Raw genomic sequence first — 18887 nt, 5'->3', positions numbered from 1 at the left:
TTGGATTTAAAAACATCCTTTTAATAAGTCCGTGCCAAACATCCACACACTCGCTCAAACACTCTCGCACACACACGCGCTCTTTCTCTCTCTCTCTCTCTCTCTCTCTCTCTCTCACTCACTCACACACACACACACACACACTAGTGAAAAATAATGCTCCTACAAAAAGAACGCTACCATTTGTTTCCCACAATATCTTTAAATAAAATAACTTCAAGTACTCTGACGCAGGTACAAAAAAACTCTGTTCTAGCTGCCTCCAGTGGGCCACGACGCACGCGGGAGACTCAGACACATGTGGTTACAGAACGCCTGCTGTCCATCTCTGAGCGGCTCTGGGGCCAGGGATACTGAAGAATACTCCGACAGTTTTCATCTGGATTCAGATATGAGTTTCGTACAGTATGCCTTGAGTGGAGGCCGTGATGTGTTTTATATAAGAAAACAATACCATTACAAAACAGGGAAAAAACAAAACAAAACAAAAGAGAACAAATTATTTTCCCTATACCCTGTTCTGAAGGGCAGGCACTACTAAGATTAAGGAGACCACAGTGTTTTGTAGAGGATATGTATATACTGTACAAACAATAAATGTATATTATTAATCACTTTAAGACTAAAATTAATTGCTACAATCATCCTAAGGCATAAACAATATCCAATGTCTGAAACAATATGTACACATCATTCCAAACAAGACTCAATATATTGACATTAATAGACAGTATGTACACATGGGTGCCTCCTGCTTGTCTGTCTGTGTGTGTATGCATGTGTGTGTGTGTGTGTGTGTGTACAGTGATGTCGTTAGTTCACTTTCAGAGGGTTGAATACTCTGATGCCACATGGCACAGAACAGTGTAAACAGTTTCTTTTTTTTTTTCTTGGCTTTGTTTCATATTTGGAGAGGAAAAACACAAACAAATAAACATTCCATTAGATTTAAAGCAGTTTTGCTGTTTCTTCCTTTTCATAGAAAATGAAGAGTGGACCTTTCTTTTATTAAGTCATAAATAATCATTTAAAAAAATTAAATACATTCACTATAATATTAACGATAAAGTAAAAATACAAAACCAAAATAAAAAGATATTTACAAGTAGTGGAAAGGGATTTTTCTCCTTAGTACAGCTCTGATGGTTGAAATTTCAGTGCGATTTCTCTTTTCTAGAAGGAAATGGTATTGCACAAAGACACCCTCTGTCTTGTGTCTCTTTGGGTGTTGATGTGGGATTGGTCGGTCCTGAAGGGCCCCGGGTTGCGGAGAGAGCCCGCGGCTCGCAGGTTTGAAATGACAGCCCGTGGTCTGAAACCACCTCAGTTAGTCTGCTTCAGCAGCTCAGTCCACCTCTTCTCAAAGAACTTCCTCATGTTGTGCCCAGCCCGGCCGATGTCAGAGTTGTCCTCGTTGAACTTCTCGCAGTTGTCGAACACCAGGTTGACGTCGATGATGAACGTCTCTAAATTCTGATATCTAAAGAACAGAGCAAGAATTACAGCATCTGTATCTCACTGTTCATCAGGGGTTCATGAAACACAAAACCTTTTTTGGGAGAGTAAACTGATGTGTGTTGCACATGATGGACAGTGCTATCGTTTGATTATTTTTTATTTTCTTGATATGGATATTATGTTCCTTTGTAAAGTGTATAATTTTGTATTTATTTATTTATGAATGTTTGTTATTTAGTATTCTTATTAATATTTGATTTATTTGAGTGGAAATGGTTGTAGGGGGAAACATTTATGTTAATGCTTTGAAAAAGATTTGATAAAAGCATTTTAATAACATTTTGGTGACTATTTTCATCCAGCATTTTCATGCTTTATGGAAGCTTGTTTGGGCCAACGAATAAAAAAAAGAAAAATATTTTTCTCAATTGCGAGATCATATCCTGTCTCATCGTCCAGGCGGATGCTGCATTTCTATATGTAAAGCACCTTGAGTACCCAGAAAAGCGCTATATAAATTTAACTAATTATTATATCTACAATTCTGGGGGAAAAAAGTCAGATTTGTGAGATATAAGCTCTCGATTGTGAGTTAAGTTGCAGTTCTGAGAAATAAAGTCAGAATTGCTGGATATAAATGCATAATTCTGACTTTATTTCTCAGAACTGCAACTTTATAATAATATTACATAAGAAAAAAGTCAGAATTGCAAGATATAAAATTGCAATTGCAATAAAAATGTCAATGTTTTAATCATTTGCGGAAAACAAGCTTCCATATTCTTCTCCCCTCCACTCTGCAGCTTTTATTTTTTCACATTTTTCAAAACTGAGTAAGAAATGAACCGTGCTGAGGAAGTTCGTGACACTTTAAAGTGGAAGAGAAAGACACTTACAGGCTGCTGACGAGTTTCTCACGAATAGTGGAGAAGTCCATGGGCTTTTTAATGACTTTGCGGTACCCTGGGACAGATTTGAGGTTAACAGGTGTGAGGAAGGGCCAGGCGTCCTGATGACGTTCCAGTTCGGCCAACAGAATCCTGAGAAAATATAACCGTACACGAGCTCTGCATAAAAACCAACATGACATCCACAAAATTCACAAAATAAGAGAATGTGAGCAGTACCTGCAGAGGCCCAGGTCCCGGTTGTTGTCTCTGGCTGTTTTGGCTCTTTTTACGCAGGGAGGGCTATCTGGTTTGGGTGCAGGGGGGGTGCAGGTGTTCTTCTTGGCCTGGGTGGAGGTGGCGGCTGCTTTCTTTGGGGTGCTGTTGTTGCTGCTGGTGGCTTCCTCTTCACCCGTCTCCGTCTGCTTCTTGCTTTTCTTGGCTGCTTCTGTTGCCTTTTTTCCTGCACTGGCTGGTGACGCTCGATTCGGAGTCTTTTTAGATTTAGGTGACTGACCACTTGCCTAAAATGGTAAACAGACCCAATTAAGATTTAAAGGTTAACATACAGCACAACACTTAATAACACTCCAAATCAGCCAGTGAACAGTACACACCACTGTGCCAAGTGCTAGACTAAATCATTACTCGAACTCCTAATTCCCTAACTCTTTAGCACTTGTAGTCACTAATGAGAAGACCAAGCAAAAACATATTTATTATCATTATTTATCCTACAACTATTTATTTTTATTATTAAATTCTAAATCTTGCATGTGATAGGCAGGGGTGGAAAAATGAGTATGCAATATATACAGTATAATATATATATATGTTTAGAAACGATGTTTAGAAGTGTAAACTGTATGCTGACACACTACAGATATAAACAACTGGCTTAAAACCATTTTTGGGTGGATGAAAATACATATCTACAGATATCTAAATCTGTGTTTCTGAAGATTAACGAAAGTCTTACGGGTTTGGAGCGAAATGAGGGTGAGTAAATGATGACAGAATTTTCATTTTTGGGTGAACTAACTGGATTATATGGAACTATTCTGGATATATATATATAGGTCCTTCTAAAAGAAATTGCATATTGTGATAAAGTTAATTACTTTCCATAATGTAATGATACAAATTAAACTTTCATATATTTTAGATTCATTGCACACCAACTGAATTATTTCAGGTCTTTTCTCAAAAAATTTGCATATTTCATCCAACCAATAAAAGAAAAGTGTTTTTAATACAAAAAAACTAAACCTTTAAATAATTATGTTCAGTTATGCTCTCAATACTTGGTCGGGAATCCTTTTGCAGAAATGACTGCTTCAATGTGGCGTGGCATGGAGGCGATCAGCCTGTGGCACTGCTGAGGTGTTATGGAGGCCCAGGATGCTTCGATAGCGGCCTTAAGCTCGTCCAGAGTGTTGGGTCTTGCGTCTCTCAACTTTCTCTTCACAATCTCCCACAGATTCTCTATGGGGTTCAGGTCAGGAGAGTTGGCAGGCCAATTGAGCACAGTAATGCCATGGTCAGTAAACCATTTACCAGTGGTTTTGGCACTGTAAGCAGGTGCCAGGTCGTGCTGAAAAACGAAATCTTCATCTCCATAAAGCTTTTCAGCAGATGGAAGCATGAAGTGCTCCAAAATCTCCTGATAGCTAGCTGCATTGACCCTGCCCTTGATAAAACACAGTGGACCAACACCAGCAGCTGACATGGCACCTCAGACCATCACTGACTGTGGGTACTTGACACTGGACTTCAGGCATTTTGGCATTTCCTTCTCCCCAGTCTTGACATGCAAAATTTGCTAAAAAAAAGTACTGCTTTTGTAGCCCAAAAAGTGGCTTGACCGGGGGAATGCGGCACCTGTAGCCCATTTCCTGCACACGCCTGTGCACGGTGGCTCTGGATGTTTCTACTCCAGACTCAGTCCACTGCTTCCGCAGGTCCCCCAAGGTCTGGAATCGGTCCTTCTCCACAATCTTCCTCAGGGTCCGGTCACCTCTTCTCGTTGTGCAGCGTTTTTTGCCACACTTTTTCCTTCCCACAGACTTCCCACTGAGGTGCCTTGATACAGCACTCTGGGAACAGCCTATTCGTTCAGAAATTTCTTTCTGTGTCTTACCCTCTCGCTTGAGGGTGTCAATGATGGCCTTCTGGACAGGGTCGGGTCGGCAGTCTTACCCATGATTGTGGTTTTGAGTAATGAACCAGGCTGAGAGTTTTTTAAAGCCTCAGGAATCTTTTGCAGGTGTTTAGAGTTAATTCGTTGATTCAGATGATTAGGTTAATAGCTCGTTTAGAGAACTTTTTCATGATATGCTAATTTTTTGAGATGGGTTTTCATGAGCTGTATGCCAAAACCATCAGTATTAAAACAATAAAAGACCTGAAATATTTCAGTTGGTGTGCAATGAATCTAAAATATATGAAAGTTTAATTTTTATCATTACATTATGGAAAATAATGAACTTTATCACAATATGCTATTTTTTTTTTAGAATGACCTGTATATATATATATATATATATATATATATATATATATATATATATACACACACACACACACACACACACACACACACACACACACACACACACACACACACACACACACACACAGTATATGTATATTAGATAACACCTAATTTAATAGTTAACCAAATAGAAATATAATCTGCATATTAAGTTCTATCCAGAAAAAAGAAAATTAATACTTTAGAGATATAGCTCTGAAAAAATGCCCCTGAACAAATGAGCACTTGCAACCCTGGTGATTTGAACTAGAGGCGGTTACCTTGGAGATGCAAGCAGGGCAGTACCAGTCTCCCTCTGGGATGTTGGTTATCTTGGGTTTGTGGCAATAGGTGTGACACCCCTTATCACAGCCATCACACAGCAAAAGCAGGTCTTCATTATCTCCCTTCCGGCACATCTGGCAGTACTGAAAACGCAAACAGACATGAAAGAATGGAAACTACAACGTATACCGTAGGTCTATAACAAATGTGTGCTCCTAGACTAATGGGCAGTGAGGTTTACGATGTCACGTACCACTTTCATGATGGACCTCTCCCAGGCGATGGATTTCTGCAGCTGCTGCAGACACATGGCCAGCTGAGAAGAGCTGCGGACCTCACTCAGTGCCTTCCGCCACAGCTTCATCCCCGGAGCAATCTCTTCTTCCCCCCTGCAACACACAAAAACACAACACACACATCAGAAAAGGGTAAATTTCAAAGCTGTAATATGTCCTTAATGTCTGTGTCAGATTGAGTAGCTGAGATCCTGAAATTTCAATAGCACACACATAAACACACACACACACACACACACACACACACACACACACACACACACACACACACACAGAGGTTGAACAACAGGCATACAGTCTATATAGTGTTATACAATTCTGTGGCGTGACTTCACAGCCATACACGAGGACGGAGAGCATAGGATGCTGTGGTGTACCATGCACTTAGAAGTATTAGAAAACAAATCAAGTTTTGACGTTTTCAAACTCCGTCTGTGCACTGCTGATTAAAACCATGCAGCCAAAAACAGGAAGGGTGCAGGCAAGGGAGTGAGAGGAAAATGAAACCAAAAAACAAACACGAAACCCGAAACTGGAGCCAGGGTGAGAACGCATTGACGGACGAGCAGAGAAGCCCCAGCCAGCAGAAAGAGGGGAGGGGATGAGGAGGAAGAGGAGGAAGAGAGGAGCAGAGACGAAGGCTGGCTGTCTGGATGACCTACCCTTCCCCTCCAGCGCTAGTGGATGGAGCAGGTGCGGGGACAGTGACTGTACCCACATTATCCAGTTTGATCTGGATGGTGGTCCCTAAGGGGCTCCGCAGGTACCTTCTCTCGATGTGGCGCTCCAGCTCTGCCAATCGCGTCACCGCGATGTCCAGAGGGTTGCTGGGACGACGGATCAGGCCCTTCTCCGAGCTGCGCTCCTCTTGAGACTCCGCCCCAGGGCGGGGCTTAGGGAGGAGCTTGTGCTCATAATAGACTAGGTCCTCTCTTTCAGACTGTGGCTCTGGATATGTCCAGCCCTGAAGCGAGGGATTGTGAAATGACAGTTAATATAAGAAATGACCACGATTTGATGCAATTCTGGAAGCGTTATAACTGTACACTCACCTTGACTTGCAGGCTAGCAGATGTGACTTTGCGCTCCAGCTCCTCCACCTGTTGCAGCAGAGCAATGTCAGTCTCCATGGCCTGCTCCTCCACACACCACTCCTGCAGCGTCTCCACAGAAACCTGGCCCTCGTCGAGCTCCGAGACCTCCATAACTGCCACTGCAAACATAAAATAAGACAACCGTAAGACCCCAGGAGAAATAACATCCGTAAGGCACAGCACAGCAGAATTGAGCTCATTTTGACAACTGCATGCTCGGCTGAGTCAGTTGCAAAGTGGTTTAGAGGGCTTTCATGAATGTTATTTAGGGCTGCCAAATAATAAAATGCCAAAATAAATCATTGCGGTTATTCTTTTTTTTCCTGCATTTTATATTGACCTATATCGTTTATAATAATATTTTATATTGTGCATTTTATATTGAAAAAATAAAATAAATAATAATAATAATAGTTTAAATAGAAAAGGGGTGGTCATGATGCAGACATAATGCCAGTAAGGGTTAACTAAATAATACACAATTAGTTTTGCTGAAATACATAATCAATTGAACAGTATATTGACTGTTTATGTTTCTAAGGGTGTTTTTTTTACTGAAATACAAAACTGTTTGGCGAAGCGCATTTATTTATCATAAATAAAGCACAACTATTAAACAATCAGCATCAATAACCATAAAGTTTTATAAAATGTAATTAAATTAAAAGAAAACTTTAGTTTTGTTAAATGTCTTCTATATTTCATTTAGAAACAAATATGTCAATATGAATTATATGACAAACGAACTGTGGAGTGTTTCTGTGTACTCAAATCAATACACCAAATAGAATTAAACTACTAGAATGTCAAACTGTGTTAACAAGGATAAATAAACAATCTCTGGCAGTCCTATCTTTTCTATTTTGATCTGCTTGAATTGTTGCCATGGTTAAGTCTGTAAGATAAAACACACACTGGCACGTAGTGTTATTTTCACTCAGCTCACCCTCCCGGTTCTTGTTGCAGGTCTGTGCGATGAGCTCCATGGATTTCTGCAGCTGTTTCTGCAGGCCCCTCTCTCGGATGCCTCTGCTGTGGAGAGCGTTCACTAGGGTTTTCAGCTCCTCCATGTCTGTCACCTTCCACCAGCCCAGCAGCATGTCTGCCAATCAGCCAAAACCATCATCATCAACAACCCCAAAAAGAGCTAGACTCACATGACACATTTGTTGCTGAATATTATGGTTAAGATGTTGCAGACTATTATTATTTAACAACTCAGTGAAGTAGCATTTGTGTGTACGATACCAGCACTCACCCTCTGGTATTGGCAGCGCTTCGGGGTGGTCATGATTTCTGGGAAAGTCCAGTGCCATTGGAGAAGGAGCAGATGTAAGCTTCTCCCCAGTGGGAACAGGAGAACCACTTTTGCTGGTTGAGACGCTGGGTGGCAGGAGGGGACTGGCGCTGCCCTCCACTGAGGGGTACATGTGCAGGGGGCTGCTGCACAGGGGTAGATTGGGGCTGATGACCCCACCGGACCAGCTGCACAAAGGCAAACCAATCAGAGCTCCACCTGGCTTCACCTGGGGGAGATAATGAGAATACGTGAGATGTAGCAACAATATATATTCTAAATATATCTAAATTCTTTTTTTAAATTACGGCAAGCTAGAATATTTGATCAGGCAGAATTGAGTAGAAGAAAATGTAGTATCTTTAATTACAAAAGTATTACATTGATCAACACTGACACATAATAAGTTCATTTATTTAAACAATATTAGGGTGTGTTCACACTTGTCATGTTTGGTTCGATTAAAACGAACCCTGATGCGATTGCTCGGTTAGTGCGGTTCATTTGAACATATGTGAACGCTGCCATCCGAACCCTGGTGCGCACCAAACAAGCGGGCCGAGACCGCTAAAAAGATGGGTCTCGGTCCGCTTCCAAGCGAACACTGTTGCGGTTCGATTGATTTATGAACGCAACATGGACCAAAGACATGTAAATGAACCAAAAACAGGAATTAATGTCACAAGATGCGACGCTACAAGTCAGCTGATTTGACAACGCAAAAAGTTTGGTGTATCCGCAATGAGTAACATTAACGTTAGAGGGCAAACGTGGAGCAACGAGGAGTAAGTGCCTCATTCATTTTCGGTCCATGTTTCGAAAATGCTAGAAAAAACGCACAAAAAGCATACCTGGTTTTTCTCATCAAAGGATCTGTGCTGCCCATTAGTCGGTACAGACGACGGAACGGCCGTCTCTTTTGCAGCAGATCTTAGTTTCTGCATGCAATGGAGGAAATCCTGGTGCTGTTTTGAACATTTTATGAGCTCTTCGTGAGTTCTCAGCTGGTAAAAATAATGCCATGTACACGCATAAAATGATTGCGTTTAATCCAGCACACCGCATTGTTTTGAATGTTCGGTAAGCAAGCTCCTACGTCATATAAGCCGAACAATCAGGTTGTGACCGCCTCCCTATGCCTTTGGTTCGGTAACTTTAGGTTCAATGTTAAAAATGCCAGTGTGAATGCTAAGCGGACCAGGACTATGTTTTGTTTTTGTTTTTTGGTCCGGACCAACCGAACCAAACTGACCAAACCGAACTAAGTGTGAACGCACCCTTAAATTGACATTAACACCCACCAACCCACCAAATGCGGGTGGATTTCAGCAGTGACGTGTAACGCAGTCACTTTTAGTCACGCAACACTACTAGCCACTTTGAAAGTGCAATGTAGTGTTGTCAAAAATAATCTGTCAATCTTTCGATACTGAAATATCTGGAATGCTTCCAATATTCATTTTCCACAGGATATTGGATACCAGCTGCGAGTTGATACACGAACCCGCCTCCCATCACTCACTCGTTTTATGTGCTCTGAATGAATATTGTTGGTGTTACAAGGACTTGAACTTCGGTGTGGGACAGCACATCATTTTACTCATTCTTACATGGTGTTTAAATCACCTCTCAGTTCTAAATTGAGTTCTTTTTCACTGCTTACTGCTCTTAAACAGTCAAATACACACAAAATAATACCAAAATGCTGGTCTTGGTGAGTCATTACTTAAACACAGTCAGTTATGCAGTAAATTACCGTAAACAGTTGAGAAAGAAAATGCATTTGTAACAGTATAAGTATCTGTGCATCAGGTCTTAAAGTGACAGCAAATATTGAGATACTAAATAAAATATCTATCTGGCAGTTTTCCCCATGAATCGATGTCAAAATTGTGGTCATTGAAAATGCTGAGTGGCTTGAAACTTTGGAAAATCAGTAGCTACAGTGGCTATTGAGCAAAAAAGTTCATGTTAAGCCATGAATATGTCATTCAAACAGAATATGTCAAAACAATTAAAGGAAAATAGTGTAACCATCTATTTTATAGTATTAAATCAAAGTAATTGATATTTATTTTTAATCAATTGGATTTTGTCTTTCTGTTTTTTCGGTCAAGAATTTTTATTTCGGTGCAATACTAAACACAATCACAACCAATCAGAACAAACCAATGAGATTTCACTTTGGGCAGATCTACCCAGCATGACATGTAAGAAACAGAAACCAAGTAACCAACACAATTTCTTGTCTCCAGTAATAATTGACATGGTTTAGGACATAAACTCAAGATTAACATGAAAGAAATGTATTGCTTGTAGCTTTATCATGTTGGACACCGTAAACATGAAATATATTTCAAATAGGACGGGTAATTACCTGCAGACTGAGGTTGCTGATCGCAGCAGCTGAGGGGTTCAGAGGGCTTGCAGATGCAGAAAGAGGAAGCAAGTGATGCGGGGAGGAGGTAGACGGTGGAGGTGGAGTTTTGGGTCGTGTGCTGAGGGTGTTGCTGTTGTGCGAGGACTGTGAGTGTGGAGACAGCTGGGTGAGGGAAGTGTCATCGCAGGGCGAGCGGGGCAGCAGGCTGAACCAGTGGCCGCTGCGCTCGCTGAGGACCTTGAGCAGCTGGTCGTTGGCCAAGAGTTGAGTCTGCGTCAGCTGCTGCGGCTGTAGGATGTGCGCGGGGATGCCCAGCTGCAGAGGAGGAGGGATTGCGTGGTCTGCGCTCGGGCTGCTGGCCTCTGTCAGCTTAGAGGTAGTTGGAGAGTGAGCTGGAGATGATGCTGATGTCGTTTCCATGGCGATTGTTGCCGGGCAGCCGTTGTGGGCGTGGCAGAGACCCTTGGCCACGGCAGGTGTGCAAGGCAGTTCCTGACACTGAGGGCTCTGCGAGGGGCGGAGCTCTGGCAGTTGAGGAGGCGTGGTCACAACCTCTGTTTCCTGCAGTTCTTTTAGTGGGGAGGAGCGCACCTCTTTATTTGCCTCCTGATCAGGATCGATGGGCTTCTCTTCCTCCTGTTTCACCTCCTCTTTCACAGCCCCCTGTATCTCTTCGTGCTGAAGATGCTGCAGAACTTCCTCCTTGGGCTCCTCTTTGACCTGCACAACTGGAAAGTTCCTCAACCTCTCGCGCTCTTTTTCCAACTCCTCAAGACCTACATGAGAGAAAGAAAGAAAACATATTTAGTGTAAAATAGATAGATAGATAGATAGATAGATAGATAGATAGATAGATAGATAGATAGATAGATAGATAGATAGATAGATAGATAGATAGATAGATAGATAGATAGATAGATAGATAGATAGATAGATAGATAGATAGATAGATAGACAGACTCACCTTCTCCACTCTCTAACGCCTCTATGTAAACCCCTCCACACTGCGGGAGGACCCAGTACCTGCGGCGGTACCGGTCCTGGCCGTATGACATGGACCGCAGGGCATGAGAAGACTCAAACAGCTTTCGACGGATCAGGTTTTGCTGCTGTACTCATACAAAAATGTAAATATGTGTGTGAGTATGGGGATTTTATATGGAATTATGATATGGCTGCAAGATTAATCAAAATAAAACTTGGGAAATTACTTTTTATAGTGTAATTATCAAATCGTAAATGCTGCAGTTCAATAAAATAAATACATGCACTGTGAGTTTGCAGCACAGTGATCTTTTCTTTTACACAGGAGCAGTATGATCTAGTGTTTTCAGTGTCTTTTATACTAAAATAATAATAAATGATTATCATTACTATTATTATTATCATCATCATTATAATTTTTATTTTATGGTCATATTGATATATAAATCACAAAATGTTAGGCAAAACTGTGCAGCCCCATGAACAAGCACAATTTTCACCACAATCACATTATAAAATAATATATGCTGCATTTCTATAAACATCCCTAAATTATAGTGTTTGAATTTACCTTTGATAACTTCTCGATTTGTTTCTCTAGCTCTTCAACACTTGTTGCTGGGTCTCCCTCATCCTGACACAAACACACACACAATATAAAAATGTGTGAAGAAGGTAAAGTAATCAGTGTATGAAAATGCACCCAAAAGGAACGCCTTTTACCTCATCACACGTCTCCACCTTTCTTCCCTTTTTAGCCTCTTCCTCCTCCTCATCATCATCCTCATCCCCTGCGTCATCGCTGTCTTCATCTTCATCGTCGTCGTCATCACTATCCCCAGCCTTCCTCTTGCGCTTGTGACAAATGGCAGAGCCGCCCGCAGCCTGAGGCTCCTCCCCTCCAGCGATTGCTTCTCGTTTCCCTGTCCGTTTAGCGTAGATTGTTTTCATTCTGCATGAACATGCATACATACTGATTGGTTAGTGATGTAACTTTGATAATTGAATGCAGAGATTATGTACATTCAACACACATCTTTCACAGTCGGTAAAGAGAAACAGTGATGGTGTTTAATGCCTGGTAAGATGCCTATTAAAAAAGATCTATTAAAGGTAGGGTAGGTATAGGATAGGATCTAAAACACTTTTGTCCAAATTTGTTTAAACTTTCTTTATATGTCAATGGATAATTAAAATGTAAGTGCTCTAAAAAAGAGAGTATAAAAATTGAGTGACTAGACTTTTTAATCTGCAATAAACACCGCTCATTATTTTCGTTCGGGACGAAACAAGTGAGTGGCGACTGTCCCTCTCTCTCGCTACCATGGCTACCACCGCTTTTGCTACAGGATCTGCCCACGTGTGCGCACCCCTAGTAAGAGCAAAAGCATTCAAAATTCACAGTGCCGGGTTTTGCAGTCAGCGAAGGCAAACAATGGAAAAAAGGAAGACAGTACAAGAAAAGGCAATGCACAAAAAGTCTTTGGATAGACAAAGAAATCAAAGCGAGTCAATATTGGCGTGGCTTTCCAACGATGGTGAGAACTGAGGGACCTCAAGGGGCTGAAAAAACGACTCCTTGATGGCTGTATTTCTGCTGGACAGGTAATCTTTCATTTTGATTATACTTTTTTTTGGTTTATGTTTTCATGAAGCATGTATCACTAGCACATGTAGCTGCCTAATATAACTAACATAACATTACTTAGCATAAGTTACAATGTTATACACTTAGCCATTAGTAGAGATGATAAATACTAAATATGTTTAGATCAAGTTGATCGCTGACGTGTTGAATTTTGCAACATTTAACTTTAGGTAACAAAATGCATGTGTAAAAGATAGTACACCACATCCAGGAACTTTTTTAGAACTAAGTTAGCTTTAGCTAGGCCTACTACTAATCAACAATGCTTTCATCATGGAAACTCTTACATGCAAAACACAGCATATGTTATGAATCTTACACGAAATTCATCTTCATCACAGTATAACTGATGTTATTGGAAAAACATGTATCGATGCTACCCGTTTTCTTTGCCTTATAAATATAACTAGCTCGTTACTAAATCAAACAAAAATATATTTTAAACTTTACCAGTATCTGTATTCTAGCTTGATAGTGAGAACTAAAAGACATCTTATTTGTTTATATTCATACTGATAAAGTTAGATATTTTATTACATGTTATTCTGACATGATGTCACTACATGCACTCCGCTCGTCTCAGGTCAATAATGCGTCTTCCAGCTGAGCGGTCGGCGTAGCGTTCGTGTGTTTTGGGGGCGTGGCTTTGGAAAGAGCCCAGAAGGGTGAAGGTGGAGTGAATGGAAATAATGAGCTGTCTTTAAAACAGTCGTGTTTAAACAAATTTTAGTTAAAACACATTTGGAAAAAAAGTTTTTTAACCAATTCTTACCTACCCTACCTTTATAGCTAAAATGTTATATATAAATCAGGTGCAAATATGTTGATACTTACTTCTTCAGTTTGCCCTCCACGATACACTCGTCCTTCCTCAGCACATTCATGTGCTCCAGGCTTTTGTCAATCTCACTGCAAAAACACACAAACATTTTCGTACTGCTGCATATACTAGTGCTGTAGTATTAGTATTATAGTTTTTGATTACGTTTTTGAATAATCTTTTATTTTAATTTAAGTTTAAAGTTAATTTTTGATAATTTTGCTAAGTGGGTTTGTAAAAAAAAAAAAAAAAAAAAAAAAAAAAAATTATATATATATATATATATATATATATATATATATATATATATATATATATATATATATATATATAACTATTTAAGTTTAATTATTTCTTTATTTCAGGTTTAGTTTTAGTTTGTTTTACAGTTACATAAACACTTATTTCAGTCAGTTGTCAAGGCAACGTTTCTAGTTTAGTTTAAGTATTTTAATATAATATTTATATATTTTATTTTATTATAATTAACAAAAAAATAATATTTCTTTTAATTAAAATAATGACCCTGTCATACAGTACATGTGTGGTAATGTCACATGATGAACTCAAGCTGTTGAGGTTGCAGTGTTCGTATGCATTAAGTATTCAAAGCTCTGTGACCTCTCCACTGGCGCTTTATGCACTATTGTTCCAAGATGAATATTTCATAGTGCATAGACAGGCCTGATAGAATAAGCACATATCACTTTTACACATATCATATATTACAAACCGCAATCATTTGAGTTTCAAAATGTCTTACATAAGTCTAATTAGTTGATTTTGTATTTATGTTGAAAGGTATGTGATATGTTTCTCAAAAAAAAAATGGATGTCATTTGTTTAAAGTAAACATTATTTAAAGTAAATATTTCCTTGCCTAATTGCTTTTAAACATTTCAATAGCATGTACATGCTGTTCAGTTTAAAAGTCCATGCATATAACAACAACATACCTTTAAAAAAAATTTGACTGTTCTTTAGGAATTATTATTGTATAACAACTGGAAAATTGTGTTGTATTGCATTGAACATAATGTGATAACTAAAAAACTGGCATGTTGTATAACAGCTGCAATGTAAACATCAATCGAATCAAGAACCATCGACAGCTCAACTCTGAAAACATAACTGGAATCTATTGGTTCTTACCTGACCACGCTTTTACTGCATGCCAGCTCATTTACCAGGAAGGCCAGGACAGAGGCTTTCTGAGCTGGCGTATGGGCCTGAAAGGCTTTGGTCCTTAAACTCAGAGCAAGATCAGCTAGCTCCGTCTGAGAGCAGTGGGCCTCCATGTACAGCTGCAAAACCTCAGACACATTGTCCCGATTCAAACCCACATTGGTCAGGTGGTCACCCAAGATAGACTTAGCCTGGTGGAGAAAAGGGCACAGTTCCAATTACGCTGACACTTTTAACCAAAGCATCTTAATTTAAATTAATTATTAGAACTAATTAAAAAAAATTATAATACATGAAAAACTAATTACTAGCATCCATCAAAGGCTTAGAACAGACAGTCAGTCAGACAGACAGACAGACAGACAGACAGACAGACAGACAGGCAGGCAGATAGACAGACAGACAGACAGACAGACAGACAGACAGACAGACAGACAGACAGACAGACAGACAGACAGACAGACAGACAGACAGACAGACAGACAGACAGACAGACAGATAGATAGATAGATAGATAGATAGATAGATAGATAGATAGATAGATAGATAGATAGATAGATAGATAGATAGATAGATAGATAGATAGATAGATAGATAGATAGACAGACTCCTTACCCTGTGTCCTTGAGGTAATCCTGGGTCAGACACAGCAGATGAGAGTAGCCGGACCAACAGGTCCTGGACTTGCCCCATGCTGTTGCCCAGGTTGAGCAGTCCCTCCTGCAGTATACCCAGAGTGGGCAGCTCAGAGGGGTCCATGCCCATAACCTTCCCAAAGCTCCTCAGGAACTGCACTACCATTAGGCAGTCTGCAAACACACTGCCAGGCAGAACCAGACCATGGATACGAGGAATCTCCGGAAGGGGCTGTAGAGGGAGAGAGAAACAGAAAAGGTGAGGAAAACTGTTTGCAAGACTTTACAAGACATTTTAATGACATTAAAACTATCACATAAACGTCGCACACCTGTGTGTGATAGGTGAGTAGGAGAGCACGACAAAAAAGTCCAATTATCATCAAATGAAAAGGAGAAGTCCCGCACACTATCAACTCGCAGTTAGAAAAGATTTATTATTTTATTGCAACGTTTCGATCTTCCTCAGGCATGACTCTCATGCCTGAGGAAGATCGAAAGATCGAAACGTTGCAATAAAATATTAAATCTTTTCTAACTGCGAGTTGATAGTGTGCGGGACTTCTCCTTTTCATTTAATGACATTAAAACTAAAATTTCAAATACGCAATCAAATACGACAACAACAGGATCTTAAACTTGGCTTCTTTTGCTCAAACCATGTTAAAAATGATTTCTCCCATTTTATTATTATTATTATTATTATTATTATTATTATCATTATATTTTTTACTGTCTTTTATCATCTAAAGCAGTTTTTACTTGAGTCAAAAAGAATATAACTAATTAAAATCAATAATAAACAATTTAGTGTCCTCAAGTTGTTTGGCTTACACATTCAACACGACTCTAACATAGGGTGGGGAAAAATTATACTGTCAAACTAATATAAAGATAGCTGTTTTTTTGTTTGTTTTTGAGCCAAACACAGATTTTTGTCAGTAAAATATTTAGACTCAGACTTCCTTTACTAATCCCCAAGGGGAAATGAAGGTGTTACAGCAGCAACAACAGAAAAACAAGAACAAAAACACAAGAGTAAAGACAATACAGTTAATCGATAAACACAACAGAAACACTTTACTTGAAGTATTCCTATTCAAAAAAAGAGATTTTAAGTTAATATTTTTAATAATTTAATGGCACATTTGCATGTTCACAGTTCTCAGATGTTGATAATAATAATAAATAGCAGTACTTGTAGTGTTTTAATTTAAAAAATGAAGACAAAAATATATTACTGCTGTAAATTACAACAGTAAAAATGTGCCACATGCTTTACTTTAAGACCCACGTCGCATCATACTACGCAGTTATTTAGTTCAATTGCAGCCTCTGAATTGATAATCACACTAAGCTATATCCTGATTATTGGGATTTGTTTATTTTATTTTTACTTTTTATATAATTAATTATTATATTTTCATCAACTCATAAACCCCTGCTGTTCTCTCATGAACCCCTGTTTGGTAAACACCGCTCTAGATAATAATATAATAATTTGTTTTGTCCTTTATATAGTGATAATACTTAATTCTCACCGTATAAATGAGTCTTCATATATGAAATTAAGCAGCTGCCATTATATTTTAGGTAGGGGGTCCTTCACAAATTTGGGTTCATTAGCATTAAAAAGTTTAATCTAAGATACAATGGTGCCAACTTTCATCAAAATACTGTCATTATCACCACTAGGTGGCAGTATTCTGTCTCAGGTGAATTCACTGTAAAGTGTTTTGGTAAGATTCCGTGCATGATATCATACCTCTGAGAGTTCTGATTGGATGAGCCTTTCTGTTAATGGCTCATTTATTGATGAATGAATCTTGCTTGAAAACAAGCATTCAAAATACAAGTTTTTATATGTGATTATTAAAGCTGATGCAGTGCAAAACTTTTTTTTATCCATTTGGTCCAGATATTCCATTACCTTGTGATCTGTCAAACACATGTCTTCATTGGGCTTCTTCATCTCACGGATCATCTCCAGCTCCAGCCTCCGGAGCTCCATTTTCCGCTCTTTGTTGAGACGTTTCTCATCACGTTTCTCTTGCCTGAGGCGTTCCCGCTCCTGCAGGTTGGAAGAGAGGCTTTACTAACCGGTCGGATGCCAAATCAGGCGTGTTTGACATTAGGGTGTTATGTTCTACAAGAAAACTTGGTTTTGGAGAATGAGGAATGTTTAGGGTACTTTATCGAACTACATCAAAATTATGTGGCGAACACATTCAGGGAGCGTAGCAGAGCAGATAGACGTGACATGTGAGAAAGCCTTGAGGTGCAGAGAGGAGAGTGGAGTGGTGAAGGACAGTGTTCCTTTATTTATTTATTTTGTTTTGCACACCTCAGCTTTTTTCCGAGCCTCCACAGCTTTCATTAGCATAACGTGCTGTCTCCTCCTCTCCCTCTCCTGAAAAGACAGAATGATTCCATCGTTCAGTGGAGGAAAGCAAAGCATACAGATCCACACAGAGAGAACAAACGAAATATAAAAGCCAGAGACAGACGATAAAACTGATCAGCGTGGTTTAGCATGTTGCACAGAAAGAGAGAAAGAGAAAGTAGGTGTAGAACGGACACATTGCTATGGCCAGGATGAGGCAGCCACAAAAACGTGTGTTACAGCTGATCGGACGGGAACAAAAGAGCGAAAAGAAAAGCCACAGATGTAATGGGCAGGTCAGAGGAGGAAAGCTGTCGGTGCATCTTGAGTTAGATTAGCGTAGCTAATGTTACAAGCTAACAAGGGAAAATACAGCAGATTTCCCTTGGTCCTTACAGTGAAGCACATTTCTCTGTCACTGTTATTATGGATTTAAAGTCAACATAAAATCAAAACCCGCCCCATTTACTTTCTCAATACACGTTTCTGGTATCCTTCTTTAAAATGTTAAAATGTTGCTACTTAAAGGCTAGCATCACCTTGGACTCAGACTATTGGATAATGGCTGCGTTTAAGTCCACTTTTTTATGGCCTTCTCTCGCTAACTTCACTCGGATACTTTGTTGCTTATGTTGCACGTGTGCCTACAACTGGCTGCACACACTAATCCCTTGATCACTTGTATGTAAATTAAGTGTTTACACTGCGAGTAACTTTTGTTGCGACATCACAATCGTCTTGCATTGTGGTCTATGGGGTCGAGGGTCTGTCCAAATAAACTTCTCTCATCCACTTGACTAACCTGAACGCACTTAAAAATGGTGGCAGGGATTCCCTCAAGGGGAAGTTCTTAGGGTAGTTTGCCAGTGTGTGTAAAAGTGGAGTTAAACACAGCCAATGTTAATGTGCACTCAGTAATTTGTTGTTTAGATTGTGCTACTGATGTCTTGGATTCATGCTGACATCTAGTGGTGTGGATGTAGCATCATGCAAGTTGTGCAA

The 18887-nt window shown here is 39.6% G+C and overlaps 1 protein-coding gene across 16 annotated transcripts in view; it reads right to left on the bottom strand.

Annotated features, from left to right (window-relative positions):
* Positions 1–18887, bottom strand: part of baz2ba (bromodomain adjacent to zinc finger domain, 2Ba) — a 111144-nt gene continuing 92257 nt past the window's right edge. For 8 of the 16 annotated variants that reach the window (XM_067459185.1, XM_067459187.1, XM_067459186.1 and 5 more), the window contains 18 exons: positions 17847–17912; positions 17433–17573; positions 15483–15734; positions 14835–15058; positions 13697–13771; positions 11938–12166; positions 11786–11848; positions 11195–11339; positions 10228–11006; positions 7812–8079; positions 7500–7655; positions 6512–6672; positions 6122–6423; positions 5417–5552; positions 5160–5306; positions 2586–2869; positions 2355–2498; positions 1–1480 (listed from right to left, as the gene is read on the bottom strand). In XM_067459185.1, coding sequence (XP_067315286.1) covers positions 1324–1480; positions 2355–2498; positions 2586–2869; positions 5160–5306; positions 5417–5552; positions 6122–6423; positions 6512–6672; positions 7500–7655; positions 7812–8079; positions 10228–11006; positions 11195–11339; positions 11786–11848; positions 11938–12166; positions 13697–13771; positions 14835–15058; positions 15483–15734; positions 17433–17573; positions 17847–17912 — 3729 coding nt within the window. In that variant the 3' untranslated portion in view covers positions 1–1323. The remainder of the gene's footprint in view (positions 1481–2354; positions 2499–2585; positions 2870–5159; positions 5307–5416; positions 5553–6121; positions 6424–6511; positions 6673–7499; positions 7656–7811; positions 8080–10227; positions 11007–11194; positions 11340–11785; positions 11849–11937; positions 12167–13696; positions 13772–14834; positions 15059–15482; positions 15735–17432; positions 17574–17846; positions 17913–18887) is intronic. The other 8 variants (XM_067459194.1, XM_067459201.1, XM_067459198.1 and 5 more) reach the window with 2 other exon arrangements.

This window comes from Pseudorasbora parva, chromosome 12 (genome assembly GCF_024679245.1).
Source record: "Pseudorasbora parva isolate DD20220531a chromosome 12, ASM2467924v1, whole genome shotgun sequence".
Classification (NCBI taxonomy): Eukaryota; Metazoa; Chordata; class Actinopteri; order Cypriniformes; family Gobionidae; genus Pseudorasbora; species Pseudorasbora parva.
The sequence above is the reverse complement of the archived record's forward strand: the minus strand, read 5'-3'. Positions and strand labels throughout refer to the sequence as shown.